At 43.0% G+C, this 21,991-nt stretch overlaps 1 protein-coding gene across 1 annotated transcript in view; it reads right to left on the bottom strand.

Moving 5' to 3' along the window:
- Positions 1–16,071: 16,071 nt before the first annotated feature.
- STIL (STIL centriolar assembly protein) overlaps positions 16,072–21,991 on the bottom strand; it is a 45,853-nt gene continuing 39,933 nt past the window's right edge. The window contains exons 15-17 of the mRNA XM_074221497.1: positions 20,345–20,567; positions 19,400–19,653; positions 16,072–17,652 (exon numbers count right to left, since the gene is read on the bottom strand). Coding sequence (XP_074077598.1) covers positions 16,857–17,652; positions 19,400–19,653; positions 20,345–20,567 — 1,273 coding nt within the window. The 3' untranslated portion in view covers positions 16,072–16,856. The remainder of the gene's footprint in view (positions 17,653–19,399; positions 19,654–20,344; positions 20,568–21,991) is intronic.

The raw sequence follows: 21,991 nt of genomic DNA, 5'->3' as shown, positions 1-21,991 counted from the left end.
GTTATAGAAATGCTTTTTTATTTCATAAATTAAAAATGAAATAAATATTTTTTTAAAAATTATACCCCCTCCTGTTAGTTGAAGTCAAAAGAAATGAACTGGGGTGGCTAGGTGGGGCAGTGGATAGAGCACCAGCCCTGGAGTCAGGAAGACCTGAGTTCAAATCTGCCCTCAGACACTTAATTACCTAGCTGTGTGGCCTTGGGCAAGCCACTTAACCCCATTTGCCTTGCAAAAAAAAAAGTGAGCTTACATCCTTTTCCCAATTCTATGTAACCTGTGTGATCTTGAACAATACACTTAGCCTACCCAGGCTTCAGTTTCCTCCTTTATAAAATGAGGTGCTTGGATCAGATGGTCTCTGAAAGTCTCTCCCAAATACAGAAATATAAAATTCATGTACACTTCCCTGCTTCCCCAAAGCCAAACTTCATACAAATTGCTACACGCAGCCCTAATGTCTCTCCTTTGCTCCATATGCTACTCTCCCCCATCTCGAGTTATCTACCCAGGATGCCACCTCTACCACCTCAAACAAGCCACCCTAACCTGAGCTCTTATTTCCCCCCAGCACTTCACTTGTGACTTCTCTCCTTTTGTCCGAGACCCATTCCTCTGCTGAACCTTACTGTTATTTTTCACTCTTTCCCTCATTTCTCACCCCACCCCTTATTTAAAGGTTCCTAGCCATTCCTTCTTATTCCTTTGGCACCTGTCCCCTCTCAATTTCACTCATCATCACCTAATAGTGCCATCTCCCTAGACTCCTTCATTAGCTTTGTAACTGATCATCCCTCCCTCCCTTTCCCCTCCAAACTTCACACATCCCAGTCTTCACATATGTAGTCCCAATAACATTCCCTTTACACAATTTCCATGCTCCCCCTTAGCTACAAACCTTCCTGTGGCTCCTTTCTTCATTCAGAATAAAGTTCCAAGCCATTAGCATAGCTCTGAAGGCCCAACAGAAGTTGGCACCATCCTATCTTCTCAGGCTTATCTCCCACCCCCACCCTCCAGTCACACTGATGCTTTGATATTGATGTTTGTCCTTCATTCTCGAAGAAGACCATGACATCTGGGAGGTGATGCCATGACAGGCACATGGACTAGATTTGAGTGAGGGGGACTGGGGTAAGTCACCAGCCTCACTTTCTCCTCTTGAGCCATCTGGGTTCAGTGACCAGATAGGAATCAGGATGACTGGAGATGGCCCTGGATGTGAGGCAGTGAGGGTCAAGTGACTTGCCCAAGGTCACCCAACTAGTAAAGCATACATTGTCTGAAGCTGGATTCAAACTGTGCCACCTAGTTATATCTCTGACCTCAGCGGTGTTCCTGCCTTCCCTTAATCCACCCTCAGTCTGCTAAATTCCCATCAACTCCAACCCTTAAAATCTAATTCCAGTGGCTGCTCATTCTGGAATCTCCCATCAGCTGCTAATAATCTTTTCTCCCCCATCCTGCTCAGCACTAGGTTTGACCCCCTCAGGGGTTCAAATCATTATTGTGGATTAAAGCTACTCCCACCACTCCTCCCCATTTCTTCTCATACTTTGTGGCAGGGCTAGGAGGTCAGGGCAACTTTGAAGCAGATGTGTTGGTAGGGATCCGTGGGCTACCTCCTCTCTCTGTCTCTACCCGAGGTTCTGCACAAAGGGGATGCCAATGACATCTAGATGGCAATGGCTCTTAGATTAACCATGTCTTCTCTCTATGGCCTTTCATCCTTACTAGAGAGGTAGGAAGCTGGCAGGGGATGGGAACAAGAGGAAAGGCAGGGCTGGACCAGCCCAGGCCTAGGTCTGTTTGTGCCTTACAAAGTCCTTCCTTGCTAAGGAGCTAATTCCCACATCAGCCCCTCCCCCTTCCCCCACCCAGTCTGACCGCCAGGTCTCTGTCCATCTCTCTCCTCTCTCAGTCATTTCCGGGGCCCGTGACGACACCTAATCCCCTCCTCACTTTCCATTATTAGTGGAAAAAAGGAAACACCGGCAGGTTCCCTGCAGAGTAGCCAAAAATAGCCTCAGGAGGGGGGGCAGCGGGTTGTGACGTGAGACCCAGGGGCATGCCAGGAAACCTGAACCCCTCTCCCTTTTCCACAGGACCCTGGACAGAGGCGAGGGTTAGAGGAAGAGCAGGGGGAGGTGGAGGGGGACAAAGGGTGACCTCCCCACTCCCATTCCCCCACCCCATCTGTAAAGTCTGAGGGCATGGGGCCCTGCCTACCACCACCCTTCAGCTCCTGGAGGTACCCAGAGCCAGCTGTTCCCAGCCCAGCCCCTCTCCAGGTGGACCACAGGAAGTCAAACACAGGACAGGAACAGAGAGAGGATGGATATACCAGTGGGCAGCTTGACCCCGGACATGACCCAGCAGACGGAAGCAAGTCTAATTGTGTGTTTGTATGTGTGTGTGTGTGTGTGTGTGTGTGTGTGTGTGTGTGTGTGTGTGTAAGGGGGAACCAGAGCCCCAATTCTCCCCTCTCCTCCTCCAGCCCCTCCTCGCCTTTATCTCTGAGGCCAGCCGGAAGTGGGAACTGTTTAGAGAGGGTCAGGGCCCCATCCTGTCAAACCTCCCATCTGGTCCGACACCCAGAGCCCTCTACATCTCTCCGGTAGCTGATCTCTTTTCTGAGGAGCTGTCCCCCCAGGATCTCTCCAATTCTCCCAGTGTCTCCTCCCTCCCACCCTCAGTTCCGATGACCTCAGGCAAGGCAGTTGACCTCTCAGTCCTCAAGAATCACCCAGTGAACAGAGGGCCATCAAACATTTATCAAGATCCTGTCCTATGCCAGGCAATGTGCTGGCATCTGGGCATTCTGACCCAAACCAGATGAGCAATCCTTGCCTTCAGTGTTTCTTGGGAGAGCTCCTAACAAATTATCACAGTGTCCCTAAAAAGCCTCTCTAGACTGGGTCACAGTCTCCCGGGAATCTTTGAGTCTCTGGGCAATGGGGGTTTCCTGTGCTCTGTTCCAAGCTGCAGGTTTGGGAGGCAGCATTCATAGCAGCCCCAGTCTCTCAGAGATCCAGGTGGAGCTTTCCCCCTTACAAAGGGGGAAGGGAAAGGGAATAAGCATTTCTATGGCCCTGTGCTAAATTCTTTCAAGTATCACCTCATCTGATCCTCACAACAATCCTGCAGAAGAAGTGCTGGGGCAGCTCATCCTGGACTCTCCCCTCAGCCAGTAACAATCTTTCACTTCAGACCTTAGAATCACAGAATTTTACAATCATACTATCTCTAAAGAATCAACTGCCAGCAAGTCAAGGACTTGGGATTTCACTAGTGCCAGAACTCTCTTAGCAAAGATACTGGTGTGATTTGCCCATTTCCTTCTCCAGCTCATTTTACAGATGGGGAAACTCAAGTCAACAAAGTGAAGTGACTTGCCCAAGGTCACACAGCTAAGTGACTGAGACCAAATTTGAATTCAGATCTTCCAAGTCTGGCACTCCATTCACTGCACCACCTAGCTTCCCCTATGCCACCTAGTTAGCTTTTTATGGCACCATAATATCTCCCAATATCACACCCTCCCATCCCTGAGAGCCATAAGAACAAAAAGGGGGTGGGGGAGAATAAGAAAAATCAGCTAAAAGTGATCTATATATTAGAAAAGTCTGGGTTTCAGGTTATATTTGTGTATATTCATCAAGCAGCCAGAGAATGGTGGAAGGGAGCCCTAAGCCAGCAAGGCCTCATACCACAGCTGTAGAGATAGGCACCCACCTCTATGATATTCTGTCCTGGGCACAGATGATAAGGAGGGTGACATGCTAGCTTTTCACTGTACAACAATGGATCTGTCTAAATTAAAGCTTTTCCTTAGTTACTTGGGGTAAGGAAAACTTTGGCATATTTTGAAAAGCATAGGATAAGCCATAAGAAACTCTAGTTTAAACTCCTAATTTACCACTTGCTTGATTTTGGACAAGTCCCTTCTCCCCAGGTCTCACTTTTTCCTATGTGAAACGCCCAGGTTGAATGACCTTCAAAGACCCTTCTGACTGAATTGCTATGATTCTTCAAATGTCCCTTAATAAAGGGAAAGTATCTGTTTGTACAAAAATAGTTATAGCAGCTTTTTTGTGTAGTAAAAAAACGGAAATTGAGGGATTGCCCTTCAGTTGGGGAATGACTGAACAAATGTGAATGTGATGGGATATTATTGTGTTATAATGGATCTCAGGAAAAAACCTGGAAATAACTGATGCAAAGTGAAGTGAGCAGAACCAAGAGAATATATAAATAGAAAAGGCAATACTGTAGATGATCAACTGTGAATGACTTAGCTATTCTAGGCAATACAATGATCCAAGAGTTCCAAAGGACTTATGATGAAGCATTTATCCACCTCCTGAGAAAGAAATGATGGAATCTGAATGGAGATCTAAATAAACTACCTTTTTTTACTTCATTTTTTTGTGGAGGGAGTTTTCTTTTGGTTTGTGTCTTTCACAAAACTAGTATGGTAGTGGTTGTTCTTCTCAAAGAAGACCATGACATCAGGAAGGTGAAGCCCTCAGGCAAGTGAACTTCAATGATGAAGAGTTATGCAAAGTCTCCAGCCTCGTTTTCTTCTCTGGAGCAATCTGGACTGTGGTAATATATTTTGCATGATTGAAAATGTATAACCTAAATCAAATTATTTACTGTCCCAAGGAGGTGAGAGGTGACAAAGGGAGGGAGAAAATTTGGAACTCAAGATTTTTTTTTTAAATGAATGTTAAAATAGTTTTTTCATCTAACTGGAGAAAAATTAAAAAAATGTTAAACTTAAAATTCACTGTTTGCTCAGCCCTAAATAGGAGCTGATAGGGTTAGTTTTTTCCCAACACTGATGGAATAAAAAGCTTGGAATGATATGAGTGACCTTAAACAAATCTCTTCTCCGTTCTTTCATCTGTAAAATAATGAGGTTCACAGAAGAACATTGTACACCCTAATAGCAACATGGGGGCAATGATCAGCCTTAATGGACTTGCTCATTCCATCAGTGCAACAATCAGGCATAATTTGGGGCTATCTACAATGCAGAATACCATCTGTAGCCAGAGAAAGAACTGTGGAGTTTGAACAAAGACCAAAGACTATTACCTTTAATTTAAAAAAAATTATAATTTTGCTATTTCTTACACTTTATTTTTCTTCCTTAAGGATATGATTTCTCTCTCATCACATTCAACTGAGATCAATGTATCCCATGGAAACAATGTAAAGACTAACAGACTGCCTTCTGGGGGGGGAGGGGAGCAAGATTAGGGGAAAAATTGTAAAATTCAAAATAAATAAAATCTTACTTTTATTAAAAAAAAAATAAGGTTCAGTCTTTTAAGTCCCTCTCAGTTCTGATGATCTCTGCCCCAAGTCCTAAAGTCCCTCCTATCCTTTACATTTTCTATTCTCTATTCAAAGGTCCTTTCTAGCTCTCATATTAAATATCCTGTAATTTTCCAAGTTTGCTGGAAGACTGGGTCTCAGAGAAACCAAGAGATGGGAAAACACCTTGGTGTGAAAATTAAGGAAAAACATTGTTCTTTATCATTTATCTGGCTCCATCTCTTTATGTCTTTCTCCTGGCTTTCCTTCTTTTCCTGTTTCCATTTCCTGTCTCCAGTTTTTGTCTCCATTTCTTTGTCTTTTTCTCTCTGTTGGGTTTCTAAACGTTTCTAAGTTCCTGTCTGTCTTCACTTCCCACCATGTTTGTCTCTTTATGGTTTTCAGTCTCTCTAGGACATATCTATGCTTGTTACCTATCTTCACTTTTCACCTCTAACTTGTCTCCTTCCCTCCATCTCTCTGTGTATCCCTGTTGCATATCTGCAGGTTCTGTCTCCATTTTTATGTCTTCTCATCTCTCTGTCCCTCCTCCTATCTCTCTAACCCTATCTGTCTTATCTCTGGTCTCGGACTCCATCTCAATGTCTCTCTCTCTCTCCTTGTCTGTCTCCATCTTCTTGATGTCACTTCCCCTTGCTATCCCTCTCTTCCTATCTATCTCCATCTGTGTATCTTTCCTCATGGTCTTTGTTCCTCCAATCAGTTTAGCAGCAACTATGAGCACTGGCACTTCATGAGCATTGGCAATATTTGCCTTGAAATCATGGGCAGAGCTTGTCTATGTCATTCACACACAGTCACAGGACATGGGAAGGATATCTTCACAGAAGCCCTATGACTATAAAGGGAGGAGGCTGAGGCCACAGGCCACAGAAGAAACTTATCTTCTTTATGAGCATGCCTTATACTCTCATAGAGATTCCCACATATATGTGATTATCCCTCCCCCCCAATTAAAAAGTAGATGGCCTTCACACAAAGACTGAGTGAAAAAGAAATACACATATAGATACAAAGAAAGGCAGAGGGCAGCTAAGTGATGCAGTGGATAGAGCACCAGTCCTGGAGTCAGGAGTACCTGAGTTCAAATCCGGCCTCAGACACTTAATAATTACCTAGCTGTGTGGCCTTGGGCAAGCCACTTAACCCCACTGTCTTGCAAAGGAAAAAGAAAGAATAAAGGCAGAAAGAGACAGAGACACACACAGGGAAAGTGAAATGGAAGAGGCATTTATATTGTGTCCACTATATCAGGAACTAGGTTAATCACTTATGCATGTGTATGTATTTGTAATTCCCTTATTTGACCCAGAATAGGAGACAGAGAGGTAGACAAATACAACTTAGGAAGAGATGTAAGGATCAGTAGAAGGAGCTAGGGATATGTGGTCTGAAGAAGGGGGAACTAAGAAGCGACATGAGGGTGGCTTTGAAGTCTTTGAAGGGCTGTGATGCAAAGGATGGATTGGTTTTGTTTTGTCCAGTTCCAGGGGACAGAACCCAAAATGATGTGAGGACATTGTAAAGAGATAAAGAGGCAGGCCTGGGGCAAGAGGAAAGGATGCCTTATGATGAGAGCTTTTTGGACTATTTAAACAAGGAGTGAGTACTCCATCGCTGGTGGTCTTCAAGTAGTGACTGGATACCTACATGCTGAGAATGCTGAATAGGGACTCGAGGTTTAGCTACATGTGAGACTCGATTACCTCTGCGCTTCCTCCCATCTTACAGAATTAGTGTATCTGAAAGAGACTGGAAGGCAGAGTAAAACAGAGAGGTAGAGAAGACAGAGACAGAAAGAGGAAAAACAGAGACAGAAAGAGGGGGTGATAAGAGAGAGAGGGAGAGAGAGAGAGAGAGAGAGAGAGAGAGAGAGAGAGAGAGAGAGAGAAGAAAGAAAAGAAAGAAATATAAAAAGGAGACAGTGAGAAAGGATGGAGAAAGAGACAGAGAAACTTAAAGATGACTCTCCCTCCCCTCTAAGGCAGCCTTGTATAGACTGTGGAGCGCATCCTGCAAGGCTTTGGTGAAGGGCAGATAAGGGTTTGTGGCATGAGCTGATTACACAACCTTGGAGTCTCTGCAACTTCCTGGAGCAGCCCAACATTAGGCTAGCCAGGTACAAGACCAGGCTCCCTCTGAGTTCATGTCCTTGGGAGGAAGGTGGGAAGAGAAGGAAGGATCAATTTTCCAGAAAGAAGCAGCTGAGGCCTCAGGAAGGTTGCCCTTGAATCAAAAGGATGAGTCAAACAACTAACCCATATTAAGCAGCTACAATGGGTCAGCAGGCCCTATGCTGAGTTTTGGTGGAGGGATCTCATATTGCATAACCCTGATTAGGATTCTGCCCAAACCACAGCTCCCTAAGGCTCCAACTTCCCCACCTCCAGGGAGACCTCCTGAGTAAACCTGTCCCTCCCCCATTCAGATCTCATGTCCCATTCCTTGACCATCATGTGGGCTCTGAGATGTGCCATTTTGTGACTCCAAAACTTAGAACTCTGTGTGTGTATGTGTTTAGAATTAGTGTGTTTAGATCATACATATCCATGAAAATCTAATGTGACTGTATTATAAAAAACATGAGTTTGTGAGCCATCCTAGGCAAGATTATCTTTTCTCTTTAACTGCATCTCCCAGAACTGCTGGTACAGACACTATCAGAGAAAGTGATTTCAATGGAGGTCCCCACTGCAGGGGTAGAGAAACAAGGCCTGGGTTCTAATCTCACCTCCACTCCCCTGTCATTGGGTAACTTTAAGCAAACAATTCCATTCTGAGCCTTGGTTTTCTTCATCAGAAAACACAGATGCTTGATACAAGGATTTCACAGTCTCTCCCAGATCAGTTATTCCATATTCTATGTTCAAATCCCTCTTTCCACTCCCACATGACATGACCTTGCAGAGTGCTTTACTTAGGGGAAGTGAATACAATGAAGATGACAATTGTACCTAAATTAAATTACCCATTCAGTGCCATACCCAGCAAACTTCCCCAAAATTACTTTCTAGAGCTAGAAAAAGGGCAAAGTGTTTTACAACTATTTTCGTATTTGATGCTCCCAACAACCTTGGGAGGTAGATGCTTTTATTATCCTCATTTAACAGAGGAGATATTTAGTGACTTGACTAAGGCCACAAAGCTAAGTGTCTGAGGCAGATTTTGAATTCCGGTTTTCTTGACCCCAAGGGCAATGGTTCTAACAACCTCCCCACCCCCACTTCCCAGCTCTGACATTTCAGGGACCTGATGTCATCATGCTCTGACTTTCTCCAGTCTGCTCCCTCCCCCACCTCTCAGGACTCCAGCCTCCTGACAAGCTCAGGGGAGGGGGAATCTGAATCAAATTTCTCTTACTTCTAATCCTAACCCCCTACTGTGCTGTTCCCCTCTTCATTCTGGCAGACTCCCCCCGCCCCAGTCAGGAAATGGAAAAAACAGGATTTCCTTCTCCTCCTCCTCCTCCTCATCCTTTCTTCCTCTTTTTCCTCTCCCTCACAGTGGTGATCTCTAGGCCCCTCTACAGGAGATGGGGGGGGAGTTAAAGGCAGGAATATAGGAACACCACAGAGTCATAATCCTAAACCAGAAACTCAGGGTGCCAGGAAATGGGGGTGGCAGCAGCAGTAGCTTTCATCAATGCCAGGCCACTCTCTCAAGTGTCTTCCCCCTCCCTTCCTCCACATGCCACCCATTCTTCTAAGCCTAATCCTTGCTCTGGTTCCTCCAAGAAGGTCCACAAGCTGCTTCCCTTGAAGCTCCTACAGCACTAAATATCTCCTGGGGAAGTTGATCAAAGCATTTCCATTCTGGAGTCAGAAAACTGGGAGAGCCTTGGCTCTGGATCAGTGTAGCCAAGCTCAGAAATGACTAGAGCTGCTAAAAGGAGATCCTATAATCCAGTCTTCTTACCAAAAAAGGAAACTGAAATTTGTTTAATTTAGCTGACTTCATATTACTCCTAGAACATTTCTGAGATCCCTCTTATCCCTGTATTTACCCTTGTACCCATTTTAGTCAAGTCACTTCACCTTTGTCTGGTTCTGTTTCCTCATCTAGAAAAAAAGAGATAATAATAGTGTCTATCTTCCAGGGTTCTTGGGAAGATCAAATGAGATCATATTTGGGGTGGCTGGTGGCACAGTGGATAAAGCACCGGCCCTGGAGTCAGGAGTACCTGGGTTCAAATCCGGTCTCAGACACTTAATAATGACCTAGCTGTGTGGCCTTGGGCAAGCCACTTAACCCCGTTTGCCTTGCAAAACAAAAATGACATCAAATTTGGAAAGTGCTTCACAACCGAACACTATAGAAATTGTTTTTCATTTGTGTCCAACTCTTCATGACCCTAAGTTTTTTGGCAAAGACATTAGAATGGTCTGGCCCCTCTCTCCCACCTTGAGAGATGTGCTGGTTTTTTAAGATTTCTTAATAAAAACCATTTTAATCACTCTGGGAAAAAAAAGAATGGTTTGCTATTTTCTTCTCCAGCTAATTTTACAGATGAAGAAATTGAGGTTAACTGGATTAAATGACTTCTCCAGGGTCTCATAGCTAGTAGGAAGTAACTGAGGTCCAATTTGAACTCAGTTCTTCCAGACTCCAGATCTGGCACTGTTCCAGCTAATTTCCCCAGCTATGACCACTGCTACTACTGCCATCTTAATAATGGGGACATTGCCAAAAGTCAGTATTAGAAGCCAAAAGACAGGTTTCAGTTCCAACCCTGCTCCTTTCTAGTGCTTTGACAAGGGACAAATCACTTCAGTTCCCTTCAATTTTCTCATCTGTTAAACTGAAAAATAATATTGTAACAAACTTGACTGAATAGTTAGAAATAAATCACTTTGTTATTGGAAAAGCTTTATAACATTGTCCATAACATGGTGGGATCAACCATGATGGACTTGTTCATCTCAGCAGTAAAATAATAGATCTCTTCCATATCTGGAGAAGAAACTTGGGAGTCTGAATGTAGACCAAAGCTTACTATTTTCAGTTTTTAAAATTTGTTCATGTTTTGTGGATTTTTCCCTCCTGTTTTTTCCCCTTTTTTGTTGATTCTTCTTTCTCAATATGATTAAATATATATGTTTAAATATATATATATGCTTAAATATATACATGTATAGGGGCAGCTAGGTGGCATAATGGATAAAGCACTGGCCTTGGAGTCAGGAGTACCTGGGTTCAAATCCAGTCTCAGACACTTAATAATGACATATATATATATATATATGTGTGTGTGTGTGTGTGTGTGTGTATGTGTGTGTGTGTGTGTATGTGTGTGTATATATATATGTATGTGTGTGTGTGTGTGTGTGTGTGTATACATGTATAATCTATATTAGATTGCTTTGGGGGGAGGAAGGGAAGAAGAAAAATGTGAAACTCAAAACCTTACAAAAAAATATTGAAAACTATCTTTGCTGCAGTTGGAAAAATAAACTTGTTTAAAAAGTGCTACAGAAATGTGAGACTATGACTATTTGCTATCACAATTATTAGACTTTAAAACAAAACCTTCAAATGTCCATAGCCTTTGGCCCAGAGACTTGCTTCAAAGTTTATATTCCAAGGAGGTAGTAAAAGAAAAACACAAGCCATCCAGAAGGCAATGATAAAGCCACACAAGACCTCAGAACAGAAGCTAGGGCTGAATAGTTGAATCTGATATGGCAGAGATGATCACTGAATCCAAAGAAGTCGATGAAGTCGACCCAGGATAGAGCTTTGGGAGACCCCACAGTTAGGGAGCCTTTCATGGATAAAGAACCACTGAATTAAAGGAGAAACTGTGATGTCAGACAGAGCAATCAATTAATAATTAACAAGCATAATAATAATTAAAGGGTGGGTCAGATTATGATGAATGATAATATAAGAAAAATCCACCAGATTGGCCAAAATGACAAAAGAGATGAACCATCATTGTCGAAGGGGTTATGGAAAGACGGAACATTAACCCATTATTGGGAGAATTGTGAATTGTGAATGACCAAACAAATTGTGACCCATGAGTGCAATGGAGTATTACTGCCCTATAAGTTATGATGAATGTGGAGAATATCGAGAAGTATGGGAAGACTTATATGAACTGATACTGAGTAAAGTAAGCAGAATCAGGGAAGCAATATCTACAAGGTACATTTTGAAACTGAATGCTATGAAATGATCATGACCAAATTTGGCTCCAAAGTTATGAGATTCTGGGGCAGCTAGGTGGCTCAGTGCATAGAGTACTAGGCCTAGGGTCAGGAGGGTCTGAGTTCAAATCCAACCTCAGACACTTAATACTTGCCTTAGCTGTGTGACCTTGGGCTAGGTACTTAACCCCATTGCCTTGCAAAAAAAAAACAACGAAGTTAGGAGAGTCTACTTCCCTCCCTTCTTTGCAGAGGTAGGGAATATGAGGAAGGATCACTGAACATAATTTTAGATTTGGTTAACATATTTACTGTTTTTTCTCTTTTTTATTCTTTGTTATAGGGAATAACTATCTTGGAAAAGGGGGGGATATTGGGAAGGTAAGGTGTTAAAAATAAAAGATATTGGAGGGCAACTATTTTTTTTGTCTTTTTAAGGCAATGGGGTTAAGTGGCTTGCCCAAGGCCACACAGCTAGGTAATTATTAAGTGTCTGAGGCTGGATTTGAACTCAGGTCCTTTATCTACTGCACCACCTAGCTGCCCCTCCAAGGTCAGTCTTTTAATCATTATGCTACTGGTTTTCATGCAGAAAGATGTAAAAGTCTTACATCCAAGATGGGGAAGGTTTTGCTAGAAAGGAATTTGGCACAAAAGCTCTGAGGAGTTTGAATGGACAGTTTCAGCAACCAAAAAAGTGAATGTGTTCTTATCCAGTTTCAGGTGTGTCCAACTCTTGGTGACTCCACTCGTGGTTTTTTGCAGAGATACTGGAGTGGTTTGCCATGTCCCTCTCCAGCTCATTTTACACACAAGGAAACTGAGGTACTCAGAGTGAAGTGACTTGCCCAGGGTCACACAGTATCTGCGACCTGAACTCAAGCTGAGTCTTCTTGCCACCAGACCTGGAGCTATGGGCACTGTGGTGCCACCTAGCTGCCTCGATGTGATCTGAGGTTGCTTTAGTTTTTAGAACTAATGGATTGCTGTTGGTCCTGGGAGATGTTCTACATGGAGAAGATAGGATTTCTGCCTTCAAGTTCTAAAGGTCTGTTGTTTAATTCTTTTTTTGGGGGGGGGGGGGTCCAGACTTGTTCTGCTTGACTGTAAGGGAACAGAAGCAGAAGCGATGGGGAGAAATTCAGAAAGGCCAATTCTGACAGAAAAATGGCAAAAAAAATCAAAGGTGTTCAAAAATGGACTGGGGTCAATGGGGTTGAGGAAAGAAGGGGGTGGGAGGGAAGAGACATCAGTGAAGATCTTCTAGCAGAGCCTGCCTACCCGTTTGTGGGCTATTCTGTCTAGGCAGCTGGACTCAGAATGAGACCTAGGTTTGAAACTTGCTTTGGAGAATTATGAGCTTTATGACCCTGGGCAAGTCATTTCATCCATGAGTTTTGGTTTCATCATCTTCAAAATGGACATAATATTCAGTCACTGGGTTTGTTGGGAAGTTCAGACAAGATGATTGTGAAGTAAAACCTTGAAGGGTCACAAACTTATGAACTATGATTTCAGGGGATTCTCATTCAAATCCACATTGGACAGATCATCCTTAGGCCTTTCCTAATGCCCCTGGTTCCTTGCTAGACCTCTTTTCACTGGTCTGAATTCCCAGTAACTAAACTGTTCTGTACCTTAATCTTAATGAGTTGGGGGGGGGGGCAAGTGGATATTGAGAAATCTAGAAACTTGCTCAACAATTCCCCAATTGATGGGCATCCCCGCAATTTCCAGTTCTTTCCACCAAAAAGAGAGCTACTTTAAACATTTTCAAACATACAGGTTCATTTTCTTTTTACCTAATCATCTTGGGAATAGTCTTAATAGTGGTATTGCTGGGCCAAAGGGTGTGGGCAGTTTTATTTCTTTGGACATAATTCCAGATTGATTCCCAATGTGGTTGGATGGTTCACAGTTCTACCAACAATGACTTGCTCAAGAATATACTGTTCGTGTGTTTCAGAAATAGAATTCCAACCCCGATCTTTTGAGGTTGCCTCTTCTTAGGCCATTTTCTAGTACATTTGTGTATGTCCCCACTAGAAGTGGCAACATCCAGAGACCTAGTTACTAGAATTCCTGTCTTGCCTGGAACACTTATCAGTTGTTTAACTGCAGACAAGTTACTCAAATTCTCTAAGCCTTCTCATCAGCACATTGAATATATCTATTATACATATATGTGTATATATATACATATATATGTATGTATGTATATATGCATATAATGATAACATCTATCTCCTTCCAGATTGTTGGCGGGGTTCCAATGGGCTAGCATAGGCAAGTGCTTTGCTCTGTTATAATCTAAATTCACCTTCTCTTGTAGTCATCCCCATCCAGCAGGTAGTTAATGTTAATTGGATTGCTGAACAGGAAAGAAGAGGCCAGGGACTCCTGGCCTCATGAAGCTCAGAATCTTTGGGGAGAGATTTGCATCCCTGAAGACAAGTACAATGGACTGGACAAGTTAAAAAGGAGAACAAGCAGAATAGAATGCTGTGTTAAATGATAGTTAAGTACCCAAATACATGATCGAGAGAAATCTGGAAGGGTAAATTAGCTGTTTTTGGATTGGGGTGATCAGCCAAGACTTCCTGGAGTTGAGGTGGATTTGGATGAGGGGAGATTAAGTGAAAGGAAATGCCAAAGAATATTGAAAAGTAGGAATGAGAGAGAGAGAGAGAGAGAGAGAGAGAGAGAGAGAGAGAGAGAGAGAGAGAGAGAGAGAAATAGAAAACAAAGAGGAAATTAGTCTGGGTGGAAGGTCTGTATGGAGAACAATGAGAGATAAGGTTTGATAAACCAAGATCACAAAGGGCTTTGAAAGTCAAAGTGAGGCATTTGGACTTGATCTGGAGAGATATGGAAAGAGTGATCTAGGAAGATTAGTCTGGGGTCTGAACAGGATGAAAAGGGAGAAAAAATGGCACTAGGTGATAGGTTATGGGAATGCAAAGAGGCATCAATGGAACTGGGAGACAGTTTGGATAAGATACCACAGCTCTCAGTCCATTTCCTCATCTATAAAATGGGGATAATACTGTTCCACCCCTCCCAGGGTTGTTTTGAGAATCAAATGAGACATTTACAAGATACTACATAAGTGATAGTTATGTTACAGATGAAGTTGGGGAGATTTAGAAGATAACTCCAAGCTTTCAAGTCTCTGTGAATAAACCTAGTGGTGCCATCAAAAGATAGGGAAATCAGAAAGGCGGGACTACCAAGGAAGAGTTTGATTTTAGATATGTGTTTGAATTGATAATGGTATATTCAAATGGAGACATTCTGTAATAATGGGATATCCAAGGAGACATTCAGTAAGTAGAGGAGAAAGCATTAAGTGGGGAAGTCTCACTACTTATTAGGAAAATTGTAGCGGACCCTTTGATAAAGTGAGAAATTGTTATGAAATATTTGAGGACAGCATTAGGGGATTACATTTAGCTTAAAAAATCAATTTTGGGGTGGCTAGGTGGTGCAGTGAATAGAGCACCAGCCCTGCAGTCAAGAGTACCCAAGTTCAAATCCAGCCTCAGCCTTGGGCAAGCCACTTAAACTTCAACCCACTGCCTTGCAAAAACTAAAAGGAATTAAAAAAAAAATCAATTTCAGGGTGGCTAGGTGGCATAGTGGATAAAGCACTGGCCTTGGAGTCAGGAGTACCTAGGTTCAAATCTGGTCTCAGACAATAATTACCTAGCTGTGTGGCCTTGGGCAAGCCACTTAACCCCGTTTGCCTTGCGAAAACCTAACCCCCCCCCAAAAAAAATTTCCACGTATCCCAATACAAAATGGGGGAGGGTATGCTAGATTCTGAAAAAAAGGTTGGGGTATTGAGGCAAAGACTAGTGAATGTAAAGGGCAATGTTTCAATATTGTGATACATGATAGCGCATGTATGATGTCACTGGGTCTTAGTGACCTGAAAGGTCCATTCCATTTGGCCAGGGGAGCCACCAGACACTCTGAGGTTGGTGGCTGTGCCTCAGAGGCAGCATTTTAATCTCTCCCCTTTGCCAGCCCTTGGACAATCAGAGAGTTCTCCCAGGCTTCCTCTTAGGGTGCCAAAGGGTCGGTCAGTGGTGGCCCATCACAATCTATTTCCTACAGTAGAAATCATTCTTTGATGAAACACTTAACACAAGTCCTATTCACTTGTATGATCCCCAGTAAGGTAGGGCTGGGGGCAGGGACATGCTATTTAATACCATGACTTTGGGGGAAAGGGTCCTAAGTCCCCAAATCTCTTGGATCTGATGATGATAGGCCCTGGATGAAGTCAAGCTTGTAAAGTCTGAAGTTCCATTTTCACTGGTCAAGACTGACAAAAAAAGTTGGAAAGGTTTTGTTCTATCAGACAGAACAGGACTGAAGGGTTGTTTGTTCACTTATATTTATGGTGTTTCCAATCCTGCCCAGCATAGGTGGAGCCCACACTCAAGAAACAGAGCAGAATGCAAGTCATGAGAAAGGACTTTTTCACTAACCAATTCAAAAATGCTGAATACTCCTTAAAACCAATTTGAAGGATGCTATTTGCCAATAAAGAGATTTCTAAAATTAAGAAGGAAAAAAAGATTTCTAAGGCTGTTCTAGCAGGTGATCAAGGCAGACAACCTGCACATTTTTATTAAATTCAAACACAAAGCACACGCATCATAAATGAATTGTTCTGGGATAGTTACAGCAGCACACTGAAGAGACACTGTCACACAAGTTTCAGCCAAGCAGAATCCCAATAATTTAATCACCTCAAGATTGTTTTTTTAAACAAAAAAGCATCTTGAGAGGAGAAATAGAAAGAAGGGCCTTAAAATAAAATGTATTTTTGGGGAAAAAAATGTTGAATCCTCTAACTCTAAAAGGGTTGCTTCTGCTCCTCTAAGGCCAGATTCCTTTAATCCATGAGGCTTTCAAAGTAACCCTGAGCATGGGCAGGGAGATGGCAGCCAGCTGAGACTGGGTGAACTTTAACACAAATTGACACAGTAAACAACCTTTACCAAGACACTGGATAAAATGGTTTTCCTTCCCAATCTATGTGATGAATTTAGGCCAAGAGCACAGCCAAGCATCCACTCCTCAGAACTCCAGGCATGAAGAGCCATCCTTCTGGTGACTGCAGAGCAATCGTTGCAGAGAGCCAGTGCTCCAGCCCCAGCGATGGGTCATTTCTGGGCCATAAGGCCACCAGCTCAGCCCTCTGCCCTTGGCTACTGTAGAGATGGATCTGAGAGGGTTCTGGAACAGCCTTGGCTACCCAATTCAGTGACCCACCTCCCTATCACCAAGGGTCAACCCTCGGCTCAATCCTGCACCCCAATCCAGGAAGGGTGGCAGTTACTTAAATACCTAAAATAATTTGGACAACTGCCTCAGACGCTTGACATCTAAGAATGTACCCACTGAATTCATGCTATTCATCTCTCTGAGAGGGTCAGAAGATGGCAAGTTTTCAGGAAACACCTGAAAGTCCCTTTGATTTTCCTTCTCAGGATGCTGAGTAAACTCAGCCCTGCCAGTCAGTAACTTGACTGAGGGATTTTTTTTCAAGTCTTTCAGGATGAAGGCAGAGGACTCATCCTCAGGTGAGGAGGGGGCCATTGCATTCGTGATGTCTCTCAACACAGGTCCACCAGGCTTTGGTAGCCAGTGGTCCACCGGTTCCTGATTGTAGCATTTCCTATCTAGAATTTCACAGTCTCTTTCAGGGTCAGACTTCTGACAGCTAAACTGCTCGGGGCCAGGTGCCAAGGATTGATCCAATGAATGTTCACTCTCCAGGACTTCTGTTGTATTTGGAATCTCTTCCTCATCCCCACTACTATCACTGCTTTGCATAAGCCCATACCTCTTCATATATTTTCTGGTCGCAAATGACATGTTTGGTGAGATCAAACTAAGCCCCACCATGTTTTTGTCTGTGTTGATGTGGAGAAGGCTGAAGGATGAGTCAGAAAGATTTTGGTTGGCTCGATTGAAGGAAAGCTGTGATAACTGATTTTCATTTAAATACTTGAGAGCAATAGCATTGGCCTCCATGCTCAGATCTGCGCCATTGGGGCTTAAGCCGCTCATACCAACATTAGCAAAGGACATATAGTTTAATCCAGAGATGACAGCTTCAGGACTGATGCATGCCAAGACACTGAAAGACACAAAGCCAAGCCATTAGTCAGTTTGCACCTCATGCTTAATGGTCAAAAGGATGTTTGGGAAGAACATCGAGTTTCTTGAAACCTAACTCAATGTGTTCATTCTGCAGAGGGGAAACTGTCCCCAAAATGTCCAGATCTTCACCACCTAGACAAAACAGGGGTAGAGCCTCAGCTCACTTTTTCAGAGTTTCAGTTCAGATCAAATCTCCATTTGTTTTTTAGGTTTTTGCAAGGCAAATGGGGTTAAGTGGCTTACCCAAGGCCACACAGCTAGGTAATTATTAAGTGTCTGAGACCGGATTTGAACCCAGGTACTCCTGACTCCAGGGCCAGTGCTTTATCCACTACACCACCTAGCTGCCCAATCAAATCTCCATTTTGAGGTATGGTTGGAGACCATAAGGCTGGGAAAGGAACTGACTGGTGGACCCTCCCCACCTGCGGAAGATTCAGTGGAGGGAATTTCCCTCTCCCTGCTAATACACCTCAGCCCAGAGGTAGGCAAGGAGGTGCCCAGTTTTATTCTGCCAATAGTTGCCATCTTCAGAACCAGAAGAACACCATACACACTAACAGCAACATGGGGGCAATGATTAACCTTGATGGACTGGCTCATTCCATCAGTGCAACAACAAGGGACAATTTGGGGAATGGAGAATACCATCTGTATCCAGAGGAAAGAGCCGTGGAGTTTGAACAAAGACCAAAGACCTTTAATTTAAAATTCAAAACAAATTAATTAATTAAATTTTTAAAAATGTAGCCATCTTGTCTTCTCCAGGGTAAAGCTACTTCCACCAGATTCTGAGAATCTTATTTTATAGGGAAATGTATCTGAGCTTCAGAATAAGAACTGGCAGGGCTCTCAATAATTTCCTAGTCCATGCCCTTTTACAGGTGAGGAAATTAAGATACATTAAGATAATTAAGATAAAATAATTTGCCAAAAGTGAAAAAGAAATGATCTACAAACCAACCTGTGAAACACAACCTCTTCTAAGTTAGGGACAACTCAAACTTAGTAAAATTCAGTTGGTCATTATTACTCTGTTCAAGACACAATGTTAAAGTCCTAGGGATACAAAGAGAAACCCCCCAAAAAAACCTCAAGCCCCCCAAAAAACAATCCCTGCCCTCACGGATATCCTATTCTGATGGGAGAAGACAGCAGGTGAATAATAAACAGGGACACAAGTTAAAAACAGATGTGGAGAGGGGAGGTGGTCTCCTTGGAGTAAGCCAAGGGACACCTGGAGATGGAGCTGAATGAGGAGAGCACTCCCAGCCCTAGTTGCTAAAGAGAACCCAAGGAAGAAGGGTTGACTATGATCTTGAGGTAGTCTGGGGGTTATGAGACTAGAGCTGAGAATAAAATAAAAGAATTGGAATCCTTTTACTAAGGCATCTTCGAGGTTTTGCTACATTTTGTTTTCTCCTCCCCAAAAAGCAAGACCACACCTCCAGGAAATAGAAGAGAAATATTGGTTAGGTGATTATCAAAATGAAGGCCATTTTTTCAACCCACAAACCTTATCAGAGGACAGTGAATAAGCCAGTCCACAAACTGTTGCTGCTTGGTCTCACAGTCCTCCTTTCCCTAAGAGTATCCGAGGAGGAAGCTAAGTTCTTGGCTATAAAATTCTAAAATGATCATCATATCCCGATATCTCCAATCAAAGACAAGTTGGTAATTTTATCCCAGGATTGCTCTCCCATCTTAAGACACAAAAAGATTACCTAGCTTGGTCCACTTTATGTGAATTTTTCTTTATTTTACTTGTAGAGTCGATTTTTACCCCAAGGTTTCTCAGCTGCTTAAGAGTAGCATGAAGGACACTGTCCTTGTCCATCCGGTTGGAGTTAGATCTTTTGGTTTTTCCATCAGCCCCATTCTGTGTCCCAGAACCATCACTACTAGGAGTCACTGCTACTCTTGTGGATGCAGTCTCAGGGTCTTTGGAAGAAGTATTCAACAGGTGATTTACCTGACTCTAATGAAAACAAAAGATTCAAAGTTCAAAAAAATTTATCTCAAAAGAGCTGTCAGAAAAAGAGGAAAAAACCCAATGGTGGCCCCTTCACTTGCTCATTTGCCCACACAGGCTGAGAGAATAAGTCAGGGACCTCAAAGATCTGAGGAGCAGAAGCCCTGAGCAGCCACAGCCATAAGCCAAAGACTTGGCCTTTGCTCCACCCATGTCTCCTAAACCCTAGAAATCTGTACATCACTTGGTGAGTGTGACATGGTAGGAATGCCAGCATTTTATCTTCCAACAATCCAAAAGCAAAAGTAACAAGTGCTCCCTTAACTCCCAGTGAAGCCTGTGTTGTCTGCCCCATTTCACAACTGAAAAAGCAGAGTCAAGAAGACCCTACAAGCAAGTTTCTGGGGTGCTTTGTTTCTGATAGATGTGTGGATCCCCCCCGGCTTTGGATTTTGTTTAACTGGGTTCCAGTTTATAAAAGTCAAATTCACATTTTAGATAATTAAAATAGTTTGTGGGGAAGAAGTTCCTGACCCTAGCTGTCCAGTACATATTATAGGCAAAGTGTAAATGATGACTCGATGCCAGACAGGCGTCTGTTGCTACAACAAAACCGAGGGAAGTCTGTCATCACCTAATCTATGACAAAACAAGTGCCTGCCATCCCACACAGGACAGCATTTGAGATCATTCTTACCAATAAATCTTGGTAAAACTTGTGATCATCCGACGGAGGAGGTAGCAAGGGCTCTCTCACTTGGGTTGACTCGGCCAAGGGTTCACCCGCTGCTGCTGCTGAGGACTGGCTGTCAGTCTCCTCTGTGGGTTCAGGCTGTAAGCACCCATTTATACCTTCTCCCAACATGGGGTTTGGAAGAAACACTGGTACATCTGGCTCCTTTCTTACTGCTGGGGAAATGCTGTTTGAAAGGAGAACCCCGAGTGGAATGTTAGCAAGCCTGTGGTCTCCAGCCCCCTGCCCAGCCCAGGGCGGCAGTTCTGGAGCTGAGGTTGCTCCCTGGAATGCAGGGAGGGCCCTGAGGGGCTACTTGTCTGGCTTCCTCAATTTGTAGGCCTTTGCAATTAGGCCCCCAGCAAAGAGTAGATGAAGTTCCAGTCAAACATCCCAGGTCCTCTATTAAAGGAAGACCTGAGGAACCTACACCTGACGCTTCCATCACTTAACCTGATGATTTCCAAAGGGTCTCAAGCTTTCCCCCACCCCCCCACCCCCTTTACCTTGGAGCCAAAGTCTGCATGAGAACTTAGCTAAAAGCTCAACCTCTCACAATGTCATCAAATACTTTTAGGGACCCAGACCAAAAATCAGAATGTAGAACACAGCTCCAACCCAAATGCTTTCTTCCCCAAGGCAATGAGAAGGTAAGTGATCATTGCTAAGGTCTCAGAGACAAACCAATGAGGAAGTCGACAAAATGCAAGCTTTTCAGGTCCCAGCTGTCGGGGGGAATTCGAACAGGAAAGGGAAAAATCATCAGATGTCAATAGCATTTGAAGAAAGTGCACTGGACTAGAGACTGAGGTCATGAGGCCTGTGAGAAGCCTTGGGTAGAACAGGAGTGTGGGAGATAGAGTCAGGAAGACCTAAGTTCAAATCCTGCCTGAGACACTTACTGGCTGAGTGACCTGGGCAAGTCACTTCCATTCTTCATCTATAAAATTAGGATAATAATAAGAATAGGGCCAACCTGAAAGGATTGCTAGGAGAATCAAGTGAAAACACGCATCCAACACTTTTTGTAAACCCTAAAATGCTTGATAAAAGCTGGATTTTGAGTTTTGGGTTATTATATTTATTATTACTAGAGTTATTATTATTAGAATTATTCCAATTACTCTTCCTAGCTCTGGGCCTCAGTATATAACCATATAGTACGGATACTGCCTTGCAAAAACTTAAAAAAAGAACCTGCAAAAACTTACACGAACTGATACTGAGTGAAGTGAACAGAACCAGGAGAACATTGTACACATTAACAGCAAGACTGTATGATGATCAACTATGAATGACTTAGCCCCTCTCAATAATACAATGATCTAAGACAATTCCAAAAGATTCATGATGGCAACTGCTATCCAAATGCAGAGGAAAAAACTGATGGGAGTCCAAATGGAGATCGAAGAATAATAGTCTTACTTTAAATTTTTTGGTTTTTTTTCTTTTGCTCTGTTTCTTCATGTTTCATCATGTTAAGACTAATATGGAAATGTGCTTTACATTGATTGCACATAGAACCTCAAATCAAATTGCTTACTGTTTTAGGAAAAGGAGAGGGAAGGGAGAAAAGGAGAAAAATTTTGTAACAATGATTGTTAAAAATTG

The sequence above is a fragment of the Macrotis lagotis genome, chromosome 2 (assembly GCF_037893015.1).
Source record: "Macrotis lagotis isolate mMagLag1 chromosome 2, bilby.v1.9.chrom.fasta, whole genome shotgun sequence".
Classification (NCBI taxonomy): domain Eukaryota; kingdom Metazoa; phylum Chordata; class Mammalia; order Peramelemorphia; family Peramelidae; genus Macrotis; species Macrotis lagotis.
Note: the sequence above shows the minus strand (reverse complement) of the source record. Positions and strands in the feature narration are given on the sequence as shown.